Below are 12,211 nucleotides of genomic sequence, written 5' to 3' on the forward strand. Positions count from 1 at the left end.
CCGTTCCCTTATCCAGGGGATCTTCCCAACCCAGGGATCAAACCCAGGTCTCTCACGAAAACATGACTGAGTACCGTATTTCTGCTGGTTCCTTGGACACATTTGTCCAATTGCAGGCAGATTATTTACCAGGCGAGCTACAAGGGAAGCCATAGGTCCTGTTTAATTCTTACCCTGTTAGAATCAAGCTGGTTCATAGAAATTTGAGTAGCAGATGTAGGGCGGGAAAACACTGCATACAAACAGAGATAATAAAAGTGGAAGAATATTTCCCAAATGGCAGCATTACACAAAGGTAGGTATTTGCCCAGAACGTGGGATCAGGTCTCAGTACCACTCTGCATCATTCTTCCAATTAAAATAAATAAATTAAAAAAAAAAACAAACAGACCTATGGACATGGAGATTACTGGACAATCAGATAACGGTTTCTGACACTGAGTAAGTCTACTTTGGCCAGCTGATCTGAAGAGCTGACTCCCTGGAAAAGACCCTGATGCTGGGAAAGATTGAAGGCAAAAGGATGAGACGGTTGGATGGCATCAGCGACTCGATGGGCATGAGTCTGGGTAAACTCCAGGAGATGGTGAAGGACAGGGAAGCCTGGCGTGCTGCAGTCCATGGGGTCGCAAAAAGTCAGACATGACTGAGCAACTCAACAACGATGACAAAGTCTGGGGAAATGGGGTTCCTCCTGTAGTCCCATTAGAATGACTCCAGCGTACCAGGGTTCACGGGGTTATTATAACACATACTCACGGAGTTATTATAACACATACTCCACAAAGCACCTACCGAGGCCTCACAGATAGGTGGAGGCTATAGGAGCGTCTCTGACTGTCAACAGGTTATCTGCATCCATGTCATTCAAATGTTACGTCTTTCCAAAGATGGTTTTAGAAGGCATCTGCCCAACAGGTTGCAGGCGCACAGCTTCCCGTCGTATGTGATAAATTATTTACGTTTCCTCGTGTGTCTCCTTAGACCCTGCAACCTTCCTACACCAAATTTCATCTTCTATCTTCACTCATTCCGGCCAGAGTCAAGGATCGCCGGCATTTAAAAATGCCATTTCAGCAAAAGTGAGATTGCGAATGTTTAACGACCTCACATGAACCTCCAAACTGTGCATAAAACGGCAGGGAAAACTGATAAAAACTGTGTTTTCAGATCAACCGACGTTCTCCAAAATCTGATACATACACAGACGGTACCCACAGTCTGTGTATCAGGGTCAGGGTTATGAATACATGAAAAGCACTTGAAAGTGTAAAGCTATCCGTTTTCTCAAGGTACAGAGACATGGTAGTGATCTTTTTCTTTCTTTCTTTTTTTTTTTTTTTTTAGGATTTTTCTTCTTTTCTTTAGGGTTTCCCTGGTGGCTCAGATGGTAAAGAATCTGCCCCTAACGCAGGCGATCTGAGTTCATTTCAGTCCCTGGGTCTGAGAAGATCCCCTGAAGGAGGGCATGGCAACCCACTTCAGTATTCTTGGCTGGAGAATCCCACGGACAGAGGAAGCGTGCGGGCTACGGTCCATGGGGTCACAAAGAATCAGACATGACTTAGCACGCACATATGTTATATCAGTCCTGTGTACCTCTCATTTGGCAAATAGCCTGAGTCCAACATGTGAAAAAACTTCAGAGTTTGAATACAGCATTCACAGTCTTTGCTGCCTTCTTTTCTCTGATAATTAGCTAATGTTATCATGACATCCATGAACCTGAGTTAGAAGTCCAAGATGCGTTCCTTCCTGGTGAAGAGCCTGGGCTACGAACACACCATCTTCCTTTGACTCTAAAGTTCTGCTGCCGCCTCTGCGCTTAACCTTCCTGATTCTCAACACCTCTGGTTTTAAAACAGAAATACTCCAGGTGACTGTCGCCTTAGGCCTCTTGAGGTTGTAAACACATCATGGACCGGGGGTGGTTTGTACAGAAGCTAATGCCTGTGGCTGGCGATTTGTTATGTAAATGAATACTGAAATGTCTCTGGTCAATCGCTTTCGGGTAACAAAAGATGTGTTAGTTTGTCTCCCGTCAATAAATTGGTAAGATAGACATTGGCCAGGTGCAAGGCAAAGTGTGGCAGTCATTCAATCATGTCCGACTCTTTGTGACCCCCATGGCCTGTATGTAGCCCGCCAGGTTCCTATGTGCATGGAATTCTCCAGGCAGGAATATTGGAATGGGTTGCCGTTCCCTTCTCCAGAGGATCTTCCTGACCCAGGGATCGAACTCAGGTCTTCTGAAATACAGGCAGATTCTTTACCGTCTGAGCCACCTGGGAAGCCCCACCGCACGGGAAGCCTGGACAAACTTTCTCTGATAGTTTCACGTCTTGAGTTGTATTCAAATAAACTACTTGCTGTCGGACATACACCCAAAGGAGGCTCTTTGTTGGAAAGTTTTAAGACATGACAGCAAACACAGAACCCAGCAACACAAGAAGCTGAGGTCAAAGTAACAAACTCAAGTGTTTCATTTCAGGAAATACCCTCTTGTTACCAATTTCACCATTCGGAACACCTGTGTTCAGCGGCAGGCCAAGAGAAATGTCCCTGTTGGGGACACAAAACCTGTTCCCCAGGACAAACCATAAGAAACTGGTCCATCATCGACTGACTGTACCGTGGATCATATACATCAAATGTATCACTTAGCTCTGAAGGCGAGAAAGACGTCCGAAGCTGGGAAAAGAAATACGACAGGCCACCTCCAAAAAAAGAATGGACGCGTAATTATTTGCACAAAGCATTAGAAAATACTGTGATATTTTATTATTAAAAATGCTGCTGAAAAGTTTATACATATGTGTCCAGCCATATATATCTTCTATCATTACTTAAGGCAAAATCAAAAACAAAATCGCAAAATAATAATCCGAGAAACCATTAAACCCTGCGTGCCAGTGAAGTTCAAGAATAAAAGCCTAGGAAAGTTTTTTTTTTTTAACTTATTTTTTTTTCTCATTTTTCTCTTTTTTATAGATAGCAAGTATATTTTATTCTCATAGAACTCTATGAAGATTCTATAACTTCTTTCCATGTAGAAATAAGATATCATTTAAGGTGTATTAAATTGCTTTTGATCATAACCCTTTGTAAAAGCTAAAGTTATTCACTTAACAAGAACTCTTTTTTTTTTTTTCCTTATCCAAATGTCACAAGCCTGATACATTACTGTGCATATTGCTAGCAGAAGACGATTGGAAATACTAAACAAATACTGGAATTCACATTACAAACATACCGGTCCCACACGGCTGTCGAGTGCCACTTCCTCTGTCATATCCTGGACAGCCTATTCGTCGTCGCTTAGCTGGGGTAATAAATACATAGCTTGCAGAAATGGTCTGACAGGAGCTTTAAAACAGGATGAACAAAAACCTCACCCATGACACCTCTTAGCTGCAGGAGTGTGAACTTCACCGTGCAAAGTTGGGATTACATTTCACGTACGTCTATACACAGACTCACTCTTAAAATCTGAACCAAGATGAACAGCAGAATTTACTGGGAGACTGGTCTGCATTGACTTCCTAAGAACTCTGTTTTTCCGGGGGTCAGCGGGTGGTGGTGGGGCGGTCATTTTCAAAGACTTTGAAAAAGTACTGCTACAGTTTTAGTCTAGGGGTTCCAGTAAACAAGGGTTGTACCAAGGGACAAGGAATTTGGACTTTCTTTCTTGAGACTGCACACCTTAGCTGAGTTGCTCTGCTAACCACGCCCCAAGACATCATCTTTGGCTACTATTTCCTGGCGCGGCAATAGGTTTTCGAAAAGCCAAAATGTCAAGTTACCGTGGTTACTACTGTTATCCTTGACGACACCTGCATGATATCCCTTAAGGAAAGCTAAAAGGACGATGAGAAAATGACTTGGTGTCAGAGGCGCCAAGATTCTCATCCCCACCTCACCAGTGAAGAATGGCTGAATATTTCTGTGTTATCTTGACAGTCAAGCCATTCTCTAACTTCCTGGAGAACCGCACAGAGCACTTGTCCCTTCCTTGGTTTCCTCTGTGAGAGTCACGGATCAGTGACGAATACACAAAATACACAAAAAAGAGTCGCTTCAGACAAGCGTATGTTTTACCCAATAAATGATCGAAAAATAAAAAGCCAACAACAACAAAAACCTCGCTTCCTGATCAATAAGGGACTTGACTGCTTTTACCAGAAAGGAAAGACGCATGCCCCCTCCTTCGATCTGATTAGCTAAGCTGAACAGGTATTTCTGCAGCTGCTGGGGAACACAGAGCTGTATTGACTCAGCAGACCTCAGGCCCACCAAATACAAGCTTTCTTTCTCCCTTTTGGCAGGACCCAGGGTGTGGGAAGCGACTCTTCCTTAACACATTCAAAGAGCCACAACTACAGAAGGAGACTTGTATTCTGTTCCCCACATCCTCCCCTCCCAGGCCCTGCGATTTCTCTGCATGTGTTTCTAATTCAACAAGCTTTTAAATAGACTCCATGCTGGGGATCCTTCTTGTTGGGCGGGGGGCAGGCTTGCAACTTCATGAAGCCTTTAACAACACAAAAGTAAAAGTTTGCTTAAAAAAATAAAAACCAACAGTCTCCGAAGAATGCCATCGCATGCACTTTCCAGCCCAAAAGCAAAAAAAATTAAAAAATGGGGAGAAAGCCCGGTCACAGGGACGGTCAGAGTCCGCCGTGTGACAACCATATCCTCCTGTAAATGAAACGCCTTAGAAAACCCCATGTCTGTTGGCCACAAGGATTTAAGAAGAAGAAGCCCCCCTGTGTCTTGGAGGGAACAGAGGTGATATGACTAATGTATATACCGATTTATATACATACAGACCACGATGAAAAGCACAACCTTGCTAAAAGCTCTTTCAAACTGAAAACACCAATAAAAGCGCTTTTTTTTTTTTGCTTGTTTTTTTGTTTTGTTTTGTTTTCTTTTTCTCTCCGTGTGTGTTTGTTTAAACTCACAGCTATATACATTATTCTTTTTTTTTTTTTTTTACAAAGTTTCTTAAATATAGTTCAGGCTGGCAAAACATCTCTTTGCACAGAACTCTAGGTATGTAACTGCATAGTCCGTTCGTTTATTTTAATAATAAAATTCTACTTTTCCTTCTTTTCTGAATTACTGCTCCGTATGCTGGGTAAAAGCCCATAGACTTTTTGTTTGCTTTTCACTTAAGGAGAGCCATCTGTCGTGTGGCACATAAAGAACTTTTTTTTTTTTTCAATTGTTATTAAAAAAAAAAAAAAATTGGTGTCCCTGGCTGAGTTCCAGAAGGGTGTCAGCTTCTACTGGTCACGGTTGGAAACACCCAGGTCCTTGAAACGTCGACGTCCTGGTCAGCGCTAGAATCGGCTTGGATGGCGGGTGGGTCTTCAAAGCAGAACTAGAACAGCGAATGGATCCATTTCACATTTCGTAGGGTCGAAAGTTGGTCTCGTGGTACCGGGAAATGCCAGCATGGGAGGTCTGCAAAGACACTATGGTTGCCCTTTTGGGTTTGTGTGTGTGTGTGTGTGTCTTAAGCCAGGGGGATGCAACACATTGCTCCTTTGGAGATGGTGCGTCTTTGTCCATCTTCCAGTTGCAGGGGGCTGGCGGGATGGGGCGGGGAAGGGGAGGGCTGCAGAGCTATACTCTGGTGGTGGAGTGTCCGTGCGGTATGTTTGTACTGTTCTGGCCTCCGCTGAAAGTGTTGAACGTGTGCAGCGGCTGCATGCCCGTGAGCGTGTTGGGGATCATAGTAATGGTGTTGGGGGTCATGAGCGGGATGTCGTCGGGAGATCTGCGCAGCGTGAGCGTGTAGTCCGGCGGGCAGGTGAGCCTCAGCGTGTCGTGGGCCTGCAGCGACTCGCACTCGTGGTCGTGCTCCAGCTGCTTCATCTGCAGGGACATGATCTCCTCGTTCTGGATGTGCGCGATGTCATTGGTGGCGTTCCTCTGCGGGCTGGGGCGCCGGTGGGTCTCGTGGCGCCGCTTGTCCTTCTTGTAGTAGAGGGCGGCGAAGGCCAGGATGTTCAGGAACAGCAGCGACGCCCCCACGGCGATGGTGACGCTCAGCTCGGTGGAGTAATCCCGTTTGGTCTCGATGAGGACCGTGGTGTCCTCGGGCCCCGTCTTGTGAGGGTCCTTGGCGTGCTTGGGGTTGCTGTTGGCCGGGGTGATGGCCGGGCGCTTGGTTGTGGGCCAGATCTTGGAGGGCGACCGCCGGGTCCCGTAGGGGAAGGAGGTCATGTCCGGAGGTGGCACCTTGGTGGTCGTGGACACGTACTGGAATATCTCATTAAGGTTGTGCAGGTGTGGAACCAGTTCCAGCCAGAAGGCCACCTTGGTGGCACGGTAGTGATCCCTCACGCGGGGCTTCAAGCCGATGTGCAGATACAGCTGGTCTTTGGGGTTATACTTGGACCAGGCCACTTCCTCGAAGCGGTTGGGTTTTGTGTGAATGAACTTGGTGTCCTGGGGAACAGGCTGATTGGGGTCGCTGAGGACAGAAAGGAGAGAGAAAAGAGAGGGAAAAAGAAAAGGTCACACTCTTGTGTCACGTCACAAGTCAATTTTAATCGAGCAAAACGAAACGACGGTCAGATCATCTGACGTATTTATGGATACGCGCAAAGTACCAAAGTGGCAATGACTTATATGCTGTGGTTTAATCCACATGTGCCTACCGTTCTGCCTTGTCTATGAAAGAATGCCTTCTTACCTTAAGCTTTAAAATAACTCCCAATGAAAGTACGATACTGTTTCTGTAACATTTCTATATTTTTAACGCATCCAGTTGTCTTCCAAACTTGGAGGTTTTTCAGGAGGAAAACAAACACGTGTCTTGGATATGTTTCAGCATTTCAAACTTAAACTACTTTTGCTGGAAATTTTTCAGCATTTCAGGCTGAACTACTTTAGGAGTCACTAACCTCAACCAGACAGTGATCAGCCCCCACAAGCCGGGGGTTGGGGGGTGGGCATCTGGCAATACGTGGAGATGTTTTTGGTTGATATACATGAAGGATGGTGCCATGAATGAAGGTAGGTGCCACAGTGACTGTCAAATATTCTCCAGGGCACAAGAAAGCTCCCCCCCCAACAGCAAAGAAATTTTTCATCCCAGATGTCAACAGTATTAAAGTCGAGAAATCCTGATTTAGAGATTGTTGTCCAAAATGTGTACATTCTCTTTCTTCCTCAAGAACTGCTTCTTAGGAAGATGGATATATATTGCAGTTATAACAATTAAAATATGTTAAAAATGCAAAAAAAACCACATCTGGCTTCTGTCATTACAAAATGTTAATAAATAGAAATATGCATCCACTGTTTGTGCTCCATTAGAAATATGTATATAACTTGAAAAGCTTTTGAAGACTGAGTCACGTGAAGATCAAATAACATTCCATTGAAGTCATAAGTTTGGCAAGACAGTGCTTTTAGACACGCTAAAGTCAAGGATTTTAGGAGAAATACAGCAAGATGCAGTAAATTGAGGGTTGTTATAGATTTCAAATGTCCTCGGCATCTATGAACCTGACATCCCCTGTGATGTACACAGGCAGAAGGACAATCATCAGTGTTGAAAGATTCTCCACAAAACACGATATCTGAAACATAGTTGCCACCCAACTTTTTTTAAGGTAACAGAGAATCTCCTCAAAGATATACTCTAATTTCTTCCAATTATTTTTTTTTAGGCTTGGTAAGTTCAGTTCAGTTCAGTCGCTCAGTCGTGTCCGACTCTCCGCGACCCCATGAATCACAGCACGCCAGGCCTCCCTGTCCATCACCAACTCCCGGCTGGTTTGGAACATCTAAGATCGTGCATGATAAAAGGTTACCTCGTGGACATCAGTGAACTCCCAGAAGTGGCGTGCAGACCTGGCTTGCCCTGGCCTACTACTGGGGGTGCCCTCACCTCTACCTTCCAAGCAATGCCTTCTTGGCAACACAGTTATAAAGCCACCATCTCTTTGCTTATGTGCCAGAAGGCTGGGGTCCCAGAAGGTTCCACTGCAAGACTCAACGTCTGCAGACATTCCCAGGTGGCGTGCAGGCTTCAAGTGATACCCTTGACCCACAGAGGCAGTATTGCTACAGGAAGGGCTTTAGTCCTCAGTGTGAGGCAGTCAACATCACGAACATACATTAAGCTCTGCCTCTCTCGCACTTTACAAGTTGGGAGATCTCGAGCAAATTCTTAAACCTCTCTTAGCCTGATCTATAAAGTGCATACGAATATTGGGATTGGCATTAATTGAGGAAGCCGTCATATTCCTGGTGTATAGAAAGAGCGCGTTGATAAATCAGAATACCTACCAACTGGCAGGCAGAGAAGACTATAAATCATAAACAGTATATGCTGTTGCGGCTGCTGCTGCTAAGTCGGTTCAGTCGTATCCGACTCTGTGCAACCCCATAGACGGCAGCCCACCAGGCTCCCCTGTCCCTGGGATTGTCCAGGCAAGAACACTGGAGTGGGTTGCCATTTCCTTCTCCAATGTGTGAAAGTGAAAAGTGAAACTGAAGTCGCTCAGTCAAGTCCCACTCTCAACAACCCCATGGACTGCAGCCCACTAGGCTCCTCCATCCATGGGATTTTCCATGGCAAGAGTACTGCAGTGGGGTGCCATTGCCTTCTCCAAACAGTAAGTATCCAGAGTATAAATCTTATGTGCTTAGTCGCTCAGCCGTGTCCAACCCTTTGCAATCCCGTGGACTGTAGCTCACCAGCCTTCCCTTTCCATGGAAATTTTTTCAGACAAGAATCCTGGAGTAGGTTGCCATTTCCTCCTCCAGAGGCTCTTCCTGACCCAGGGAGCAAAACCACATTTCTTCTATATCCTGCACTGGCAGGCGGGTTCTTTAACACCGCATCACCTGGGAAGCCCACAGATCTCATACGAGACTTGATTTATCATTTACTGCATAAAAGTATCCTGTGTATTAGCATATATGGTACACTATATACTTCATAGAGTTGATGCTGTGTCAAAGTATACTGTATACAGCAGTATATATTTGTGATATGGTATACTTTGTATACAGTATAAGCATATATTTATATTACTTAGATAAAAATTTTATTTATATAATTATATAAAATATAAAGTGTATTTTGTACCGTAGTATACACAGTATACTCTGCACTGTGTATATTACATACGATTACTATATGAAAGTATACTGTGTACCACAGTATTTACAATATATTAAACAGGACATATGGGCTTCCCTGCTGGCTCAGATGTTAAAGCATCTGCCTGCAATGAGGGAGGCCCAGGTTCAATCCCTAGATCGGGAAGAGGCCCTGGAGAAGGGAATGGCGACTCACTCAAGTGCTCTTGCCTGGGAAATCTCATGGACAGAGGAACCTGGCGGGCTGCAGTCCATGGGGTCGCAAAGAGTCGGACACGACTGAGCGACTAACACTTGCATCTCACTTTCACATCCACTGTATGCCACAGTATGGATGCCACTTTTCAATGTTTATCATTACAGACAGTCATATAGCATCTCTGACTCAGTGGACGGGAATCTGAGCAAGCTCGGGAAGATAGTGAAGGACAGGGAAGCCTGGTGTGCTACAGTCCATGGGGTTGCAAAGAGTCAAACGTGACTCAGCAACCAAAGAACAACATAGTGTATACACTGTTCAAAAGGATACTATGTATCATAACTGATATGGTTCGCTGTATACTGCATATAATACATGCTGGATCACACGGTATATGATGCATACAGTATATCACTGTGTATACTGTATAGTATACTGAGCTTCCCTGGGGGCTCAGACTGTAAAGAATCCACCTGCCGTGCAGGAGACAGAGGAGACACAGGCTTAATCCCTGAGTGGGGAAGATCCCCTGGAGGAGGGCATGGCAACCCACTCCAGTATTCTTGCCTGGAGAATCCCATGGACGGAGGAGCCTGGGGAGCTACAGTCCGTGGGGCTGCAAAGAGTCGGACACAACTGAGTGACTGACATTTTCCCTTTGCCCAAACTGTATATTATAGTACTTGCTGCATACTATATATTCACACTTATAGATGGATAGATACATATATGACCTACACATATGATTACAAATGTGGCGTGCAAGATAAATTGCAACTGCTGTGCTCCTATTAGTGACATGAAAAAATATAAAAAATCTACTATAAGCCTTCTTATCCATGTGTTCCTGTATAACCATTCATTTATTCTAAGATAATCTGCCTTTGTGCTTTTATTTTTACATGTCTTAAAAAAACATGTTGGATGCGAGACAGCACCTCGCATTTTCTTACTTGAGTCTTCTGAAATAAAGTGTCGGAAAATTCCTGTTTAATTGGACCTGCCATGGAGATATTTTTATAAAATAAAACTCAGAGGCTGTGAGTAAAAAGTGATTTTTATTGCTCTAAAAGCAATGAAAGAGAGCGAGGATTCCTACTCTTTTTGAATTGATCTGATTTCACAGAGTCGGGCCTTCTGGCTCTACTGACCTTTTATCAAAGGGACGGTATCTAGGAAAGAGTGTTCACGTTAGGTATTTGGTTATATATTTGCATTTGGTGTACATTTGAAAGGTGAGGAAAACATGTTTATTTTGTTCTCACAGAATAAAGGATTTTGAAAATCCAGATAAGTACGCTTTAGCCCACAACAATCTGTTAAAGTTCTTGGTGATGCACCATCAGAAGCCTTAAACGGAGATAAACTCGGGATGCTTATGGAAGGAGGCTCATCACTTTCCCGTCTCAAACACACCAAAGAAAGTAAGATCTCTACATGGGGTACCAGGGCCTTGTTTTTTAGACTTTCCTTCAGCACACCGTGTCGTTTAATTCCCACAGGCAAAAAAAACCTAAAGATTAACATGATTAAGGAGAGAATGAAACAAACTCATCTTCTTTGTAAAGGTCCATTTTCACCCGTCATATTCCGCTTGCAGCATCACCTTGGCAGCTGACGGTTAAATGCGTGTTTGGGGTCTTGTGGCTCATTCTATTTGGGAGAGACGGGTAACATGATTTCTTTACAAACACCAGTGACCCCTCTGACAGGCTCCTCTGGAGATTGGTATGAGGTTTGCCTCACCCCTAAAACAAGGTCATGCTTGACTACTTTTCCTTAGACGTCTGAGAAGAAAATTACCCCTGCACCAAGAATCATGTGTTTAGTCCACCGCGTACCGCAGGGAGTGATGTTCACTCACTGAGCTTAAAATGCCTCGGAACAGCAAAGGTCACTTTTAACACCGGACTTGGGCTGCAGCTGTTTCAAAGCTGCCTTCTCTGCTTCTCAAGCTTTGCAAAGATTGCACAAAAGCGGACGCAGAAATTGATCACAGGATATGAGCAAAGTCAAGAGTAGAGGTGGCATCTGAAAGCCAATGCAAAGCATGGCATTCTACTCACTCGACCGATACCAGTATACTCAGACATACTGGATGATACGCTTGCCTTTCTCACATCATATAGATTGGCTTGTTGGCCAAGTGCCTTCCCAACTCTAAACTGCGTTGGTCATTGATGGACAAACAACGAATTTCTAGTGACCGGTCAGGACCAACACCATCCTGTCAAAAGAGGTGGGAAACTCTGACAAAGAGCTGCAATCTGTGTGACTATTTGTAAACCTTGGGGTTAGCTTCAACCTTTCCTTGACAGCACTTCTCATGTATCATGCAGCTCTCCAAGGAGCTTAATACTTAAATTAAGCTCTAGTTTAATACTTAAATTCTAGCTTAATACTTGAGTGTTCTGGCGTCACTGTTATTTTTTTTTCCCCAGCACTGTTTCACTTGAATCTTCTCACCTGGATGATCGAAATGGTCTCCTAGCAACAAGAGCATCCTCTTCCGTCCTCCGTCTTGTCTCTCCCTCCATCCTTCCCTGCTTCCTTCCTCCTTCCCTCCTACCCTGCCTTCCATGTCTGCTATACTCACCATCCCCACATTGGTTTTCTGTGCTTAACAAAGAGCCTGTGCCATACCACAAGTGTGTCCGTTTAAGCCTGCAAGTAAGGCCAGAGCTGTCAGCTGTGGTCCAATGCAAAGCAGCCAAAGCGTTCACTTCATCTCGGCAGGGGGATGAACGACCAGGAACACGGGATGCTGGTAACAAGGTTCAGCAGATCCACAGTTCCACCCAGTAATCAAATCTAAGCGTGCTCCAGTTCAGCACAATCCTTTCTTCTCAGTCACATGTTGAGATGGATACACGACATGATATT

General features: G+C 44.5%; 1 protein-coding gene across 2 annotated transcripts in view; it reads right to left on the reverse strand.

Moving 5' to 3' along the window:
• Window positions 1-5,610: 5,610 nt before the first annotated feature.
• LOC129535093 (neuroligin-4, X-linked) overlaps window positions 5,611-12,211 on the reverse strand; it is a 311,526-nt gene continuing 304,925 nt past the window's right edge. For both annotated transcript variants that reach the window (XM_055393690.2, XM_088834362.1), the window contains one exon: window positions 5,611-6,484. In XM_055393690.2, the coding sequence (XP_055249665.1) occupies window positions 5,632-6,484 (853 nt within the window). In that variant the 3' untranslated portion in view covers window positions 5,611-5,631. The remainder of the gene's footprint in view (window positions 6,485-12,211) is intronic.

Source organism: Moschus berezovskii, chromosome Y (assembly GCF_049115385.1).
Source record: "Moschus berezovskii isolate FMDL1 chromosome Y, NW_MosBer_1.0, whole genome shotgun sequence".
Taxonomy (NCBI): Eukaryota; Metazoa; Chordata; class Mammalia; order Artiodactyla; family Moschidae; genus Moschus; species Moschus berezovskii.